The following is a 16,410-nucleotide window of genomic DNA, read 5'->3' as shown; positions in this document are numbered from 1 at the left end:
CCCCAGCCCCAGCTCTGTGCCTCCGCCTCTTCTCAGCAGCCTTGGGACACTGATCCTTACCTTACTCTGCGTCAGCTTGTTCTTCTTATTCAGCACAAACACGCCCTTGTCCACAGCCACCAGTCCCACCCGGGCCCCGTGGTCACCCTCTATCTTCAGGGTCATCTGCTGCCCAGGTAAAGGCTGCCTGTCTTCTGACTGGCCGCTTTTTACCACCAGCTGTGGGGAGGGCGGAGATGCAGAAAGAAGTCAGCCCTGGGAGAGAGGAGCGCCTGGGATGGAGGGGGTGCTGGGCTAGAGTGGAACGACGGAAAGGTTGGGGGGAGCCGTGGGGGTGGCAGGGGAGAGAGAGAGAGAGAGAGAGAAAGGGAAAGAGGGAGGGAGAGAGAGGGAAAGAGAGAAAGGGAGAGAGAGAAAAAGAAAGGGAGAGACAGGAAGAAAGGGAGAGAGAGACGGAGAGACAGAGAGAGGGATAGTGAGGGGGAAGAGGAGAGGGAAAGAGAGAGGGAAAGAGAGAGAAAATGAGAGAGAGAGAAAGAGAGAGAAAGTGAAGAGAGAGAGAGAGAAGGGAGGGAAGAGAGAGGGAAAGAGAGAAGAGAAAGAGGGAAAGAAAGAGAAGGAGAGAGGGAGAGAGAGAAAGAGAGAGAGAGAGAGAAAGGGAGAGAGAGAGGGAGAGAAAGAAGGGAGAGGGAGGGAAAGGGAAAGAGACAGGGAAAGAAAAAGGAGAGAGGCCGGGCGCGGTGGCTCAAGCCTGTAATCCCAGCACTTCGGGAGGCCGAGACGGGCGGATCACGAGGTCAGGAGATCGAGACCATCCTGGCTAACACGGTGAAACCCCGTCTCTACTAAAAATACAAAAACTAGCCGGGCGAGGTGGCGGGCGCCTGTAGTCCCAGCTACTCAGGAGGCTGAGGCAGGAGAATGGCGTGAACTCGGGAGGTGGAGCTTGCGGTGAGCTGAGATCCGGCCACTGCACTCCAGCCCCGGCGAAAGAGCAAGACTCTGTCTCAAAAAAAAAAAAAAAAAAAAAAAAAGGAGAGAGAGAGGGAGAGAGAAAAGGAGAGAGATAGAGAAAGAGGAGAGAGGGAGAAGAGAAGGAGAGAGACGGAACAGAAATAAGAGAGAGGGAAAGAGAGAAAATGAGAGAGAGAGAAAGTGAGAGAGAGAGAGTGAAGGTGGAGAGAGAAAGAAAGAAAGAGAGAGAGAGAAAGAGGGAAAGAGAGAGGGAGAGAAAGGGGAAAGAAAGAGAAGGAGAGAGGGAGGAGAGGAAAGAGAGAGAGAGAGAAAGTGAGAGAGAGAGGGAGAGAAAGAAGGGAGAGGGAGGGAAAGGGAAAGAGAGACAGGGAAAGAAAAAAGGAGAGAGGCCGGGCGCGGTGGCTCAAGCCTGTAATCCCAGCACTTCGGGAGGCCGAGACGGGCGGATCACGAGGTCAGGAGATCGAGACCATCCTGGCTAACACGGTGAAACCCCGTCTCTACTAAAAATACAAAAAACTAGCCGGGCGAGGTGGCGGGCGCCTGTAGTCCCAGCTACTCAGGAGGCTGAGGCAGGAGAATGGCGTGAACTCGGGAGGTGTAGCTTGCGGTGAGCTGAGATCCGGCCACTGCACTCCAGCCCCGGCGAAAGAGCAAGACTCTGTCTCAAAAAAAAAAAAAAAAAAAAAAAGAAGAAAAAGGAGAGAGAGAGGAGAGAGAAAAGGAGAGAGATAGAGAAAGAGGAGAGAGGGGAGAAAGAGAAGGAGAGAGACGGAAACAGAAATAAGAGAGAGGGAAAGAGAGATAGATAGAGAGGGAAAGAGAAACAAAAGGAGAGACAGTTGAGAGACAGAGAGGGAGGAGAGAAAGGGAGAGGAAGAGGAGAGAGAGAAAGGACAGAGAAAAGGAGAAAGGGAGAGAGAGAGAGGAGACAGGGAGACAGAGAGAGAAGGAGTGGGGAGAGGGAAAGAGGGAGGGAGGGAGTCCAGGGCACACTTACCGAGCCCACGCAAGTGTCCTTGACGTCCACCCACACGGAATCGGCCACCACCTCCCTCTGGCCGCTGGCGCCGATCAGCGTGTAGTACGCCACCAGGCGGAAGGAAGGGATGAAGTCTGTGGTGATGGACAGGGGCAGTACCACCAGGTCCTGGCCGGGCTCTCGCACCTGGCGTCCCACCTTCAACAGCTTGCCCTTGTTCATGATCTAGGGGGACAGGCTGGCATCAGGCTGGGGAGGGCGAGTGGGAGGGAACGCAGGGAGGGATCGGGATGGGGGAAGGGGCCCCGGGGGTGCAGAAAAAGCAAGGAGGGGCGGGGGGCTGAGGTTTCCAGGTGGCCACGGACCAGGTAGGTGTAGTAGCGGATCTTGGCCTCATGGGCGCGGTCCATTCGCAGGAGGAAGTTGACGTTGAGGGTCTCCCCGGGTCTGAGCTCTGCACGTGGCACTGAGAGATGCAGGTAATTGTTGGAGTTGCCCACGGTGCTGTAGGGCTGAGCCTGCATGGTCCTGGTAGCCTGCTCTGCCTCCGAGAGCTCCCGCTTCTTCGTGCGCACCTGGATGGGGATTAGGATGCATGCTGGTCCCCGCCCAAGGATGCCCACACCTGAATCCCTGAGACCTGGGAATTGGTAGCTTTTCTTGACAAAAGGGACTTGGCAGATGGGATTAAGTGAGGGATCTGGAGATGGAATCATTATCCTGGATGATGTAGGTGGAGCTAATATAATCATAAGGGTCTTTATTAAGGGGGGGCAGGGGAGAGAGGAAAGGGAGAGAGACAGAGGGAGAGAAAGAGGAGAGAGAGAGGGAGAGAGAGAGGAGGGAGGAGAAGAAGAGGAGGAGAGAGGAAAATGTAAGAGGAGAGAGGGAGGGAGATAAAGGAAAAGGAGGGGGAAGACGATGAGGAGGAGAAGGGAAGAAGAGGAGAAAAGAGAGAGGGAGAAAGAGGGAGAGAAGGAGAGCCGGGAGAGAAGGGGAGAGGAAGGGGAAAGAGAGAGATACAGAGACAGAGAGAAAGGGAGAGGCGCTGGAAGATGCTCTGCTGCTGCCGTTAAAGGCGGAGGAAGGGGCCATGAGCCAGCCTTTAGGGTGCCCTCTCCATACTGCAAAAAGCAAGGGAGCAAACTTTCCCCCAGAGCCAGGACTTCTGACCTCCCAAACTGTAGACCCAAAAATGTATGTTGCTTCAGATCACTAGGCTGCGGCCATTTGTCACGGCAGCCACAGGAAATTCACATGCTGAGCGCAGTGAGGGGTAAGTGGAGTGCCCAGCCTGGGAGCTGCAGAGGGACCGGGAGGCCATCTGCAACCTCCACAGCTGTCATGCGACTTGTTTCCTTCCCAGTGAGGGGCAACAGGGCCACTTCCACAGAAGCCAGGAGAACTGAGACCACCTTACAACAATGGGCCTGTCCTGAACACTGCACAACCCTCCTTGTGCGATTCAGGCTCCTTCCCCCGTGGGAGTGGAAAGACTGTGCGTGGATGGAGCGCTTCTCCGTGTGAGTGGAAGGAGCAGGGCATGCAAGAGGAAGAGTCCTGTTTCCTGGAACTGTGGACCCCTCTATGCAGACAGCAGGACCCCACTCTGCAGGAGAGAACTCCTCCATGCAGATGAGAATATCTCTATGCAAATGGCAGGACCCCACTGTGCAGGAGAGAACCCCTCTATGCAGATGAGAATATCTCTATGCAAATGGCAGGACCCCACTGTGCGGGAGAGAACCCCTCTACGCAGATGAGAATATCTCTATGCAAATGGCAGGACCCCACTGTGCGGGAGAGAACCCCTCTACACAGATGAGAATATCTCTATGCAAATGGCAGGACCCCACTGTGCAGGAGAGAACCCCTCTACGCAGATGAGAATATCTCTATGCAAATGGCAGGATCCCACTCAGCAGAAGAGAACTTCTATACAGATGAGAATATCTCTATGCAAATGGCAGGACCCCACTGTGCAGGAGAGAACCCCTCTATGCAAATGAGAATATGTCTATGCAAATGGCAGAACCCCACTGTGCAAACACCAGGATCCCTGTACCGTCTTCCCAGTGGTGGGGTTCTGAGGCTGGGCCCAGACGCACCGTGATGCTCAAAGGCTTCTGGCTGGGGTGTGTGTTGATGCTGAGTTTGGCCACGCCGTCTCCCTGGGTTAGAGACTGCACAGCGTCCTCGCCCTGGACTGCCACGGGGACTCGGTAGGCTGGAGAGCCATCGGGGTTCGTCACGAACACCTGTGATGGGGGGTGAGGTGGGGGAAGTTCAGGCAGGCTCAGGGGTGCGGCCGGTGTTCCTGAAGGGAGGAGTGGGACCCCTTTCCGCCCTGGGTCTCACCATGAGGTCAAAGGGCATTCCTGGTTTGAAGTACTTGGGCGTCTTGGTGAAGTGGATCTGGTAGGGAGAGGTCACGATGGGGATCCCGCTGCGCTCCGCCTGCACCATGTCACTTCCTGAGGGGACCAGCTGTGAGTGTAGGCTCCTGGGCCACCCCTCAGGATAGGAACTCCTCCCTCCGAATGGACCCCACCTTCAGACTAGGCCTCCTCCCTCGGAGTGGAGTCCACTTTCATACTGGGCCTATGCCCCCCATCAACCCGGACCCCACCTTTATACTGGCCCTACCTCCTCCATCAGACTGGACCCATCTTTATACTGGCCCTGCCTCCCTCATCAGAGTGGACACAGACTTCATACTGGGCCTTCCCCATCAGACCGGACCCCATGTTTATACTGACCCTGCCTCCCCCATCAGCCTGGATTCCACCTTCATACTTGGCCTCCCCTCTCAGAGTGGGCCTACCCCATCAGACTGGACCCTACTTTCACGCTGAGCCTCCCTCCTTAGACTAGGCTTTCTCTTCTGAGCTGGCCTCCCCTCTCAGACCGGCCCACTTGATGGTCCTGAGCCTGGCCTTCAGACTGGGCCTCACCTGAGTGCAAGATCACGGTGACAGACACGTACAAAGACTTCCCCACCAGGTCTTCGGGTCGGGGGTTCTGCACCCCGTCCAGCAGGACCTTCCGGCTCAGCACGGCGTCCCCTGAGCCATCCTCAATCTGGGAAGGGAGAGGAGGACTCAGAGAGGGGAGCGGGCTCAGAGGAAGCAGGGACTAGGGGAGGGATCAAAGAGGCCTCTGTCAGTGGTGCTACCGGGATGCGCTTGAGGGATTCAGGCAGGGAAATCCTCTGCTCGCCATCCTGGATCCCGAAGATGACAAAGGCAGTTCCCTCCACTTTCTTCCCATAGAGGAACCTACGGGGCAGACAAGGAGGGCTTCAGGTTCGTCCCTCCTAGAGAATGGGATCTCCTCCAGCTTCTCCTGCCAGTGCTAAAGACTGGAGCCCCCGACCCACTGCTGGCCTCTAACTTAGCCCCATCTCTAGTCCCTCATCTGGCCCCATCCCCAGCCCCTCACCTTGCCACACTCCCAGGCCCATGTCTTGCCCCACTTCCAGCCCCCCACATGGTCCCACCCCCAGCCCCTCACCTTGCCCCGCCTCCACCTGACTCCACCCCAGTCCCCCACCTGGTCCCACACCCAGCCCCCCACCTGACTCCACCCCCAGCTCCTCACCTAACCCCACCTGCAGCCCCCCACCTGGTCCCACCCCCAGCCCCTTACCTTACCCCACCTGCAGCCTCCACCTGGTCCCACCCCCAGCCCCTTACCTTACCCCACCTGCAGCCCCCCACCTGGTCCCACCCCCAGCCCCTTACCTTACCCCACCTGCAGCCTCCCACCTGGTCCCACCCCCAGCCCCTTACCTTACCCCACCTGCAGCCCCCCACCTGGTCCCACCCCCAGCCCCTTACCTTACCCCACCTGCAGCCTCCCACCTGGTCCCACATCCCAGTCCCCTTACCTTACCCCACCTGCAGCCTCCCACCTGGTCCCACCCCCAGCCCCTTACCTTACCCCACCTGCAGCCTCCCACCTGGTCCCACACCCCAGTCCCCTTACCTTACCCCACCTGCAGCCTCCACCTGGTCCCACCCCCAGCCCCTTACCTTACCCCACCTGCAGCCTCCCACCTGGTCCACCCCCAGTCCCCCACCTGGTCTTCACCTAGTCCCTCACCCAGCCCTTACCTGGCCCCACCCCCAGTCCCTCACCTGGCGGTGATGGTGACCTCCAGGCCCTTCTCATTATAGATGTAGTAGAATTTCTCTGTAGGCTCCACTATGACCTCGAAACTGGGCAGCACTGGGGGAGAGACGGTGTTGGTGGGGGCGGCGCTGGGCCAGGCGTTCTGGGCGCTGCCTCCCCCGGCCCCTTTTCCTCTTACCATACTCCTTCACCTCAAACTCAGCGGAGAAGACCTGTTGCGGTGAATTTTCATAGTAGGCTCGGATCTTCCACTGGCCCATGCTGTGAGGAGGGCGGATGAGTGGTCTGCTCAGGCCTCGGAGCCCCCCGCTCCCTCTCCTGGGATAGGGGAGCCCTGAACCCCTTCCTCAAGAGCCCAACATACTTGACGAGTTCTGGAATGTCCCAAGACAAGGGCAAGATGCCAAATTGGTTCTGAGAAGACAAGGAGTCCTGCTTGACTGGGATGCCGTCCGGGTTCTGTGGGAGGCAGAAGGGAAGGATACGGGATAAAATGACTCTTCAGAGGCTGGGCTTAGCCTCTCAGCTCTCCCTGACCTCTCTGTGTCTGGACATTCTCTGTGCGGTGTCTACTGTGGTTAAGAACAGGGACCTGGGCAGGCATGGCGGCTCACACCTGTCATCCCAGCACTCTGGGAAGCTGAGGTGGGCAGATCACCTGAGGTCAGGAGTTCAAGACCAGCCTGGCCAACATGGTGAAACCCTGTCTCTACTACAAATACACAAATTAACCGGGCATGGTGGTGGGCACCTGTAATCCCAGCTACTCAGGAGGCTGAGGCAGGAGAATCGCTTGAACCTGGGAGGCGGAGATTGCAGTGAGCCAAGATTGCTCCATGACACTCTAGCCTGGGAGACACAGTTAGACTCCATCGCAACAAAAGAAAAAAAAGAACAACGACCCGAGTCAGTCAACCTTAAGTTTGAATCTGTACTGTGCCACTTACAAGCTGTGTGACCCTGGGCAAGTTACCTAACCTCTCTGTGCTCAATGTGAAACTCTAGAAACAGGAGATAATAATGGCACCTACTGTATTAGTTTGGGACATAGTTCGTGTGCGTAGGGACTCATTTCTTCAGTGTCTCTCTGAATACTAATAACTAGTAGTGTCATTTCATTTGCTGCCAACATTTAAACAACATGAGACATCATCGCACCACTGCACTTCAGCCTGGGTGAAGGAGCGAGACCCCATCTCAAAAAATAATTTATTAGCGTGAGTGCGATAGCTCAAGCCTGTAATCCCAGCACTTTGAGAGGCAGAGGTGAGAGGACTGCTCAAGGTCAAGGGTTCAAGATCAGCCTGGGAAACATAGGGAGACTCCATCTCTACAAAAAATTTTAGAAATTATCTGGATGTGGTGGTGCACGTCTGTGGTCCCAGCCACCCAGGAGGCTGAGACAGGAGGATTGCTTGAGCCCAGGAGGTCAATGCTGCAGTGAGCTGTGATTGTGCCACCGCACTCCAGCCTGGGCAACAGAATGAGACCCTGTCTCAAAATAATAACAATGAAATGAATCAATAAATAAATTTAAAAGAAATTGTACAGAGGTAACAGGGATCAGGCAAGTGGCATGTCTGAAGGCCGTGAGCTGGCTTTAGGTATTGAAACACATAAAAGTCTTTTTTTTTTTTTTTGAGACAGAGTCTTGCTCTGTCGCCCAGGCTGGAGTGCAGTGGCGTGATCTTGGCTCACTGCAGGCTCTGCCTCCCGGGTTCACACCATTCTCCTGACTCACCCTCCCGAGTAGCTGGGATGACGGGTGCCCGCCACCACGTCCAGCTAATTTTTTTGTATTTTTAGTAGAGATGGGGTTTCACCGTGTTAGCCAGGATGGTCTCGATCTCCTGACCTCGTGATCTGCCCGCCTCGGCCTCCCAAAGTGCTGGGATCACAGGCGTGAGCCACCGCGCCCGGCCAAAAGTTTGTTTTTCCAGCTTCTGTTGGAAACAAGGAAATTTCTGTGGATAGTGTACTCTGGTTAGCAGGAGACATCTAATCGGAGCTGGGCAACTGTTGTGCCTTTAAAAGAGGTGTGTGGTCTCTGTTCCCCACAGACCGCACCAATCCCTAAGTCTAGATAATTTTAAATTTTTTTTCTGTGGAGATGGAGTCTCCCTACCTTTCCCAGGCTGGTCTTGAACCCTTGGCCTCGAGCAGTCTTCCCACCTCTGCCTCCCAAAGTGTTGCAATTACAGGCTTGAGCCATTGCATTTGCCCCAATTATTTTTGGAGACAGGGTCTCACTCTGTCACCCAGGCTGGAGTGCAGTGGCGCGATCATGACTCACTGCAGCCTGGAATTCCTGGGCTCAAGTGATCCTCCTGCCTCAGCCTCCTGGGGCAGCTGTGACCACAGGCACGCACTACCACACACAGCTTTTTTTTTTTTTTAACTTTTATTTTTTGTAGAGACAGGGTCTGACTCTGTCGCCCAGGCTGGTCTTAGACTCTTGGGCTCAAGCGATCCTCCTGCCTTGGCCTCCCAAAGAGCTGGGATTACAAGTGTGCGGCCGGGCGCGGTGGCTCAAGCCTGTAATCCCAGCACTTTGGGAGGCCAAGACGGGCGGATCATGAGGTCAGGAGATCGAGACTATCCTGGTGAACACGGTGAAACCCCGTCTCTACTAAAAAAAATACAAAAAATTAGCCGGGCGAGGTGGTGCGCGCCTGTAGTCCCAGCTACTCGGGAGGCTGAGGCAGGAGAATGGCGTAAACCCAGGAGGCAGAGTTTGCAGTGAGCTGAGATCCGGCCACAGCACTCCAGCCTGGGTGACAGAGCGAGACTCTGTCTCAAAAACAAAAACAAAAACAAAAAAACAAGTGTGAGCCACTGCCCCTAGCCTTGTATGATTTCAATACATCCTCATGATAATTCTATGAGAACACCCTCCTTCCCCTTCTCTCCTCCCATCCTTCTCGCTTGTTCCGGTAAGTTTTTTATTAAACCAAGCTATATACCAGCTTTGTGCTGAGTTCAGGTGACAAAACCCTGAACAAACATAAAAATTCCTTCCTGGATGGATTTAGGTTCAACAGAGGGTGAGACGAGGGAAGAAGCAATTATCAAATGAATAAATCTTATTTGCATGACATGGCAAGAAGGAGGAGTGTGTGTGTATGTTTGTGTGGGGCGTTGGGGGGCGTGGTCAGGGTGGGCATTTGCAACTTTACAGCTTACTCAGAGAGACTTCACTGTAAAATTGAGACATTATTGACATTGAGCTAAGACTTAGAGGAGGAGAGAGGAGGAGCTGTGTGGATATTTGGAAGAAGACGGTTTTCTTGAGAAGAGGGCACAGCCCGTGCCAAGGCCCCAAGGCAGGACTGCACCTGGGTGTTGGAGGAATAGGGAGGAGGCCCGTGTGGCTGGAGCAGAATGAGCGAGGGGGAGACAGGGAGGAGAGGAGGGCAGGGAAGGGACAGGGCAGGGTGTGCAGGGCCTTGTGGACTGCAGGGAGGACTTAGGCTTTGACCCATAGGAAGGTGGGAGCCATGGAGGGCTGTAGGAAGAGGAGGGATGGGCCCTGAGGCAGGTGCTCACAGGCGTCCTCTGGCTGTCGTCGGTAGAATAGATGACAGAATTATCTGTCATGATCCCAATATTCAGATGAGGTAACTGAGGCTCAGGGAGGTGAAGTGACCAGGGGAGTTATCTGAAAGCAGAATCCACGGACACCTGCACTGCTCCCTGGGGTCTCCCTGGATCTCCACCTTGTCTCTCGGCCTGTGTGTGTGTGTGCCATATGGTGTATTGTGTGGTTGTGTGTTGGGTTGTATGTTGTGTGTGCTATGTTGTGTGCATTGTGTTGTGTGGTTGTGTGTTGTGTGGTTGTGTATGTTCTGTGCTGTGTTTTGTGTGTGTTGTGTGTGTTTGTGTGTGTTGTATGATTGTCTTGTGTGGTTGTGTGTTGTGTGTGGTGTGGTTATGTATGTTGTGTTGTGTGTGTTTTGTGTGTATTGCGTGCTTGTGTATGTTGTGTGCATTGTGTTGTGTTTTGTGTGTTGTGTGGGTATGCACGTTGTGTTGTGTGTATTGTGTTGTGTGTTGTGTTGTGTGTATTGTGTGGTCATATATGTTGTGTGTGTGTTGCGTTGTGTGTGTGCATTGTGTGTGCACATGTGTCTGCATATCTCTTTGCCTCTGTGTGTGCTGTGTGCTGTATGTGTGTGTGTTGTGTGGGTGTGTGTCTGTATATCTCTTTGCCTCTGTGTCTCTGCCACTGCATCTCTTCCGGTGTGTCTTTCTCTGTCTCTCTCGATCTCTTTGCCTCTCCTGAGCCTGTGCCCCTGCTGCCCCTGGGGCCCCCTCTGGCTGGTACCTCAATGTTGACCATGACCGTCCGGCCCACGGGTAGCAGCTTGTGGTTGACGGTGAAGATCCGACAGAGAACTGGGGATAGACAAGGAGGCCTGGTGAGACCCTGGCCGGCCCACGCCGGTGCACCGCCCTCTCCAGCCGCCCGCAGCCTCACCTGTGGAGCCAGGGGTGTAGATGGTCTTGTCTGTCTGGATGAAGAGGTACCCGCTCTGAAGGCTGACCAGTACCACCTTCTCCACCACTTGGGCCCCGAAGGTGGCCTGCACTGTCACGAACTTGTTGTGCCCCTTTTCTGACTTGAACTCCTTGTTGGCTGGGATCTAGGTGTGGGCAAGGCATTGTCAGGGGTCTGTTCCAAGTCCCCGTGCCCACGGTTCAGCTTCCGGATCTTGGGCTGGGTCCCTCTTTGCCTGCCCATTATTCTTGGTCTCCCAGGGTGGCCCAGTTTTGGGGAGGGAGGGGCATGTGAAGGAGGTGCCAGCGGAGAGGGGGGACCAGGGAGGGGACTCAGAAGGAAGAGCTCACAAGGAAGAGAGAGCTTATAGGAGGAGGGGCTCAGAAGGGGCGGGAACTCAGAAAAGGGGAGGGGCTGACATGGGGAGCTCAGAAAGGGGGAGGGACTCAGGTGAGGGAACTTAGAAAGTGGTGAAGACTAAGAGGGGAGGAGTTCAGAAGAGGAGACCTTTGAAGGGGCGGGGCTTAGAAAAGGAAGCGATTCAGTGGGAGGGACTTAGAAGGGGTGGAGTCTCAGAGAAGGGAGGGGCTTAGAATGGGAGACGCCTCATAAGGGGTGGGGTGTCAGGTAAGGACAGGGCTTAGAAGGGGAGGAGACTCAGAAGGGTGGAGTCTCAGAGAAGGGAGGGGCTTAGAAGGAGAGGCGCCTCCGAAGGGGTGGAGTCTCAGGGAAGGGCAGGGCTTAGAAAGGAAGGAGTCTCAAAAAAGGTGGAGACTCAGGGAATGGAAGGGTGGAGACTCAGGGAACTCAGGGGAGGAGACAGAAGTGGGGGGGCTCAGAGAAGGGAGGTTCTTAGAAGGGACGGAGCCTCAAAAGGAGTGGAAACTCAGGGAAGGGCAGGGCTTAGAAAGGTAGAAGACAGGTGCCGGGCGTGGGGTCTCACGCCTGTAATCCCAGCACTTTGGGAGACCGAGGCGGGCGGATCACGAGGTCAGGAGATCGAGACCATCCTGGCTAACACGGTAAAACCCCGTCTCCACTAAAAGTACAAAACAATTAGCCGGGCGTAGAGGCAGGCGCCTGTAGTCCCAGCTACTCGGGAGACTGAGGCAGGAGAATAACATGAACCCAGGAGGCAGAGCTTGCAGTGAGCCGAGATTGCGCCACTGCACTCCAGCCTGGGTGATAGAGTGAGACTCTGCCTCAAAATAAATAAATAAATAAATAAATAAATAAAAATAAAGAAAGGGAGAAGACAGAAGGGGAGGGCTCAGGAAGAGGGAGAGTGGGCGTGGCTGTGGGTGTCAGCAGGGTCCTGCACCAGTCTGCACCCACCCTGATGGTGACGTTGCCCATGTGGCTAGTGGCAGGGGTCAGCACGGTCTTCTCACTGGACAGCACCAGTTTTTTGCCTGGGAAGTCGTGGACAGTGACAGTGACCGGAACATCCCCTTTCGCGTCGTGGGCCTCCAGCACCACGGTCTCCTCACTCTCCAGCCGCAAGACGTTGGGGGTGATCATAGAGTACCTGTCGGAGTGGGGCACGGGAGTGGGGCTGTCATTTCCGGGGTGTGAGGCGCCAGTCCTCACTGGAGTCAGCGCCTGGCAGGCTGTGTGCCCCAGCCCCTGGTCCTGGAGAGGATCCAGGGACTGCTGGCGCACTGCCGGTGCCAATATCTGGATCTGAATTCTCTGGGCACTGCCACCGTCTCAACCACATGGGCAGGACAGCAGCCACCATGACTCCCACTCTCAGCCAGCTGGGCCTGGACTTTGAAAGCCTGGGCAACGAGGGGCCATGCATCCCACCAACCCTTGAACCTCCAAACCAGCGTCAGCAACTCCTCCACGTCTCTGGACTTCCAGACCCACAATGGCCTAAACCCACACATGCCCCAAACCCTAAACCTCTACATCTCTAAACACTCCAAATACGTAAACACTCAAACCCCAGACAGCCTAAACTCTACATACCCAAACCCACATACACCCAAACCTCTAAACCTCAAATCTTAGAGCACCCCAAACCCAGCCTAAACCTCCAACACCCCGGTCCTAATAAATACAACCAATTCCAAACGCCCCAACCATACATGAACCCAGAGTAGCCAATCTTGAAACCCACACTGAAACTTCTAAGTCGCCAAGCTGCAAACTCCCAAATCTTGCAAAGTCCAAACCTCCGAGTCTCCAAGTCATCCCCAACCACACCGTCACTAAACACCACATACACCCTAAACCAACAGACGACCTCAATTCCAGAAACATCCCAAATTCCAATTCCACAATACCTGGATTCCACAAACACCCAACCCAGAAACACCCAAACTCACAGGCAGCAAACATTTATATAAACATTCCCAACCCGCTAACCCCGGAATCCACAAACACCCAAATGCACCCTGAATTCTACAGGGACCTGGACCCCCAAATGGCGGATTCCACCCCAGAAGCAGCCTTGTTTCTGTGTAGAGTCGTAACCACTCACATGGGAGTTCCCAGAGCCAGGGGGAGGTGGATTAGTAGCAGGAGCAGCAGGCTGGGACCTGAGGTGGGTCCCATGGTGCTGGGACAGTGCAGGGACAGAGGGACAGAGGGACAGAGGGAGAGGATGGGGAGGAGTGAGCAGTGCCTGCTGGAGTTGGCTTTTTATCCAGCTCCTGCCTTTCCCCCGCCTCCTCAGTCCCCCCTTCTCCCCATGGCCTCTCCCCTTTCAGGAGCTGCCCCAGATTTCTCAATACCATTTCCTAAGTTTTTCAGTCCCTGGGGCCAACATGTCTGTGGGGTGAGTAACCTGAAGGCATGTTCCCCAGCAGCATGAATGTAGCTGCACCCTGCCCTGAACTCTCCCAGGGTCAGGGCCAGCTGGTGAACACAGACCTCTCTCTGTTGGACCCACTTTGTAGTGGAAGAACACTAAGGTCTGGAGAACCCCCCACCACGGACGTCTTGGACCTCATCCCCAGTTCACTTTTGGCCATGCATTTATCAGTCGAACCTTCCTAGGAATCTCTCTGTAGGCTGGGAGTTGGAGCTCCACTTCTAGAGGCTTCCATGCTGAGGGAGGGGAAGTCGAATGGTGGAGGAACAGAGCCCAGCACAGAAACTCCTAGTTTCATGAAATGTTTTCTAGCTCATGTGCAGAGCAGCGGGGAAAAAAAAGAAGAAGAAGAAGAAATGTTTTCCCCAGTGAAACAGAACTCTGCTTCTTGGAGGGTCAGGGAAAACTTCTGTAGGAGGGGACATTTCAGATGGGCTTTGAGGTATGTGTAGGAGTTCACTATCTAGGTAAGCTTATTTTCCAAGGAAGCTCTCCGCACTTACCCTTGTCAGGATGCCGGAGTGACTTTGGTGGTGAGAAAAGTCATCACTGAGGAAAGTCTTCATTTCTAGAACTTTTGTACCTGTCTTAGGTCAACATCCTCTTCAGATATTAAATTGTATTGTGTATGTGTGTGTGTGTGTCTGTGTGTATAATATATTCATATTGATCAACATCTAAAAGGTAGAAATGTGTATAGAGGGAAAGGTAGTCTTCCTCCCACCCCTGTTGACAGCATATTCTTTTTGTTTTTTCCTTTTTAAATCTTTTTCTCATTCTGTCACTCAGGCTAAATTGCAGTGGTGCAATCACAGCTCGCTGCAGCCTCAACCTCCTGGGGTCAAGTGATCATCCTGACTCAACCTTCTGAGTAGCCGAGACTACAGGTGGCTGCTACCATGCCCGGATAATTTCTTTATTTTTGTGGAGATGGGGGTCCCACGATGTTGCCCAGTCCAGTCTTGGACTCTTGGGCTCAAGTGATCCTCCTGTAGCAGCCTCACAAAGTGCTGGTGTGAACCACTGTGCCCTGTGGACAGCACATATTACATATTATTCTTCCTGCTCTCTTCAGTTAAATCTTGGGTTTCATTTTGCTTTGTTTTTTTCATGAACAATATACCTCATAGGCTATTTCACCTCAGTGCGCAAAGAACTTCCTCATTCTTACAGGTTACAGGCCTCTTGTTATATTGTGAGAAAGTAACCAGCCTGCTATTTGTTGGGGGATATTTCATTTGTTTTTGAGGGGTTTTTTTAGACAGAGTAGGCTGGAGGGTAGTGGTGCTATCTCAGCTCACTGCACCCGCCACCTCCCGGGTTCAAACAATTCTCCTGCCTCAGCCTCCGGAATGGCTGAAATTATAGGTGCACACCACCCCGTCCGACAATTTTTGTATTTTTAGTGGACACGGGGTTTCACCATGTTGGCCAGGCTGGTCTCGAACTCCTGACTTCAAGCGATCCACCCACCTCGGCCTCCCAAAGTGTTGGAATTACAGGCATGAGCCGCTGTGTCCAGCCACCAGCCTCTTATTGATGGACAGACTGACATCTGCGGTTTCACACCAGGCTCTCTGCAGTGAATAAGCTTGAACCTGCATTACTTTCTAGCTCTGAAACTAGCTGTAATCTTTGGGCAAGCTACTGTTTACTGCCTGATCCTCAGTTTGTTCATAGAGTTGTTGTTGCAATGAAAGGAAATACGTTGGGTCAGTCTCTGAATGCATTGGTAATCTTGCTAGATATTGCCAAATTCCCCTGCACAGAGTTGTATTGATTTACACACTTACGAGCCCTGCGTGAAAAGAACTGTCAGTTTCTCCCACTGCCTCATCACAGGGCAAACTTGAGGATTTTTGCCAGCCTTGTGGGTGACTGTTTGTTTGTTTGTTTGTTTGTTTTGAGATGGAGTCTTGCTCTGTCGCCCAGGCTGGAGTGCGGTGGCACCATCTCGGCTCACTGCAACCTCTGCTTCCCAGGTTCAAGCAATTCTCCCGCCTCAGCCTCCCAGAGAGCTGGGATCACAGGCCTGCACCACCACACCTGGCTTATTTATTTATTTATTTATTTATTTATTTTGTATTTTTAGTAGAGACAGGGTTTCACCATGTTGGCCAGGCTGTTCTCAAACTCCTGACCTCAGGTGATCCACCCACCTTGGCCTCCCAGAGTGCTGGGATTACAGGTGTGAGCCACCACACCCCTGCGGCCGGTGTCATCTTAACTGGCATTCCTCTGATGGTCAGCAGCATTGCTGTCCAGGCATAGGAGGTGGATGGTGAAGGCAGGAGAAGGATCTGTGGGTAGGGCCCCCTTATCCCTAGAGAGGTGGTTTCTGAAACCCCATTGAAGGGGTTAATGGGGCGTTTTCTCTGATTTCCTGTAAACCACGTTCCTTTCCGTGCCAGGGGTAGGGGGAGGCGTGGAACATGAGAACAAACCTGGCGTCTGTCTGCACTGATTGCAACACACTCTTTGGAAGAGGAGGAGGAGGAGAAAGAGAGTATGAAAACACCTGCTTGCTCTCCAGAATTGGGGTTCAGCTTTTGAAACTGCATCCCCTTGCCAGACGCAGTGGCTCACGCCTGTCATCCCAGCACTTTGGGTGGCTGAGGCAGGCGGATCACTTGAGGCCAGGAGTTGGAGACCAGCCTGGCCAACATGGCGAAACCCCGTCTTTACTAAAAATACAAAACTTAGCTGGGCATGGTGGTGGGTGCCTATAATCCTAGCTACTGGGGAGGCTGAGACAGGAGAATCTTTTGAACCCGGGAGGTAGAGGTTGCAGTGAGCTGAGATTGCACCACTGCACTCCAGCCTGGGTGAAAGAGAGAGACCCTGTTGCCAAAAAATAAAAAATAAAAATAAAAATAAAAAAAAGAAAGAAACTGAATCTTCCAATTGCCCCATTTCATCTTCTATCCCCCACTTTCTTCTCAAGCCACCCCGTTTCCTGGTTTCATTCTAGACTCAAGCATTTGGCCCTGTGGTTTGACA

General features: G+C 53.8%; 1 protein-coding gene across 1 annotated transcript in view; it reads right to left on the bottom strand.

Annotated features, from left to right (window-relative positions):
- Positions 1-13,238, bottom strand: part of C3 (complement C3) — a 43,608-nt gene extending 30,370 nt beyond the window's left edge. Inside the window, exons 1-14 of the mRNA XM_033198562.1 lie at positions 13,078-13,238; positions 11,925-12,117; positions 10,569-10,734; positions 10,416-10,486; positions 6,456-6,550; positions 6,270-6,352; positions 6,097-6,187; positions 5,133-5,235; positions 4,912-5,038; positions 4,316-4,431; positions 4,066-4,215; positions 2,323-2,532; positions 1,976-2,182; positions 61-219 (exon numbers count right to left, since the gene is read on the bottom strand). Of these exons, the coding sequence (XP_033054453.1) occupies positions 61-219; positions 1,976-2,182; positions 2,323-2,532; positions 4,066-4,215; positions 4,316-4,431; positions 4,912-5,038; positions 5,133-5,235; positions 6,097-6,187; positions 6,270-6,352; positions 6,456-6,550; positions 10,416-10,486; positions 10,569-10,734; positions 11,925-12,117; positions 13,078-13,151 (1,845 nt within the window). The 5' untranslated portion in view covers positions 13,152-13,238. The remainder of the gene's footprint in view (positions 1-60; positions 220-1,975; positions 2,183-2,322; positions 2,533-4,065; positions 4,216-4,315; positions 4,432-4,911; positions 5,039-5,132; positions 5,236-6,096; positions 6,188-6,269; positions 6,353-6,455; positions 6,551-10,415; positions 10,487-10,568; positions 10,735-11,924; positions 12,118-13,077) is intronic.
- Between the last annotated feature and the right edge of the window lie 3,172 nt (positions 13,239-16,410).

This window comes from Trachypithecus francoisi, unplaced genomic scaffold (assembly GCF_009764315.1).
Source record: "Trachypithecus francoisi isolate TF-2019V2 unplaced genomic scaffold, Tfra_2.0 Lachesis_group5, whole genome shotgun sequence".
In the NCBI taxonomy this organism is placed as follows: Eukaryota; Metazoa; Chordata; class Mammalia; order Primates; family Cercopithecidae; genus Trachypithecus; species Trachypithecus francoisi.
This window is presented reverse-complemented; position numbering and strand designations above follow the sequence as displayed.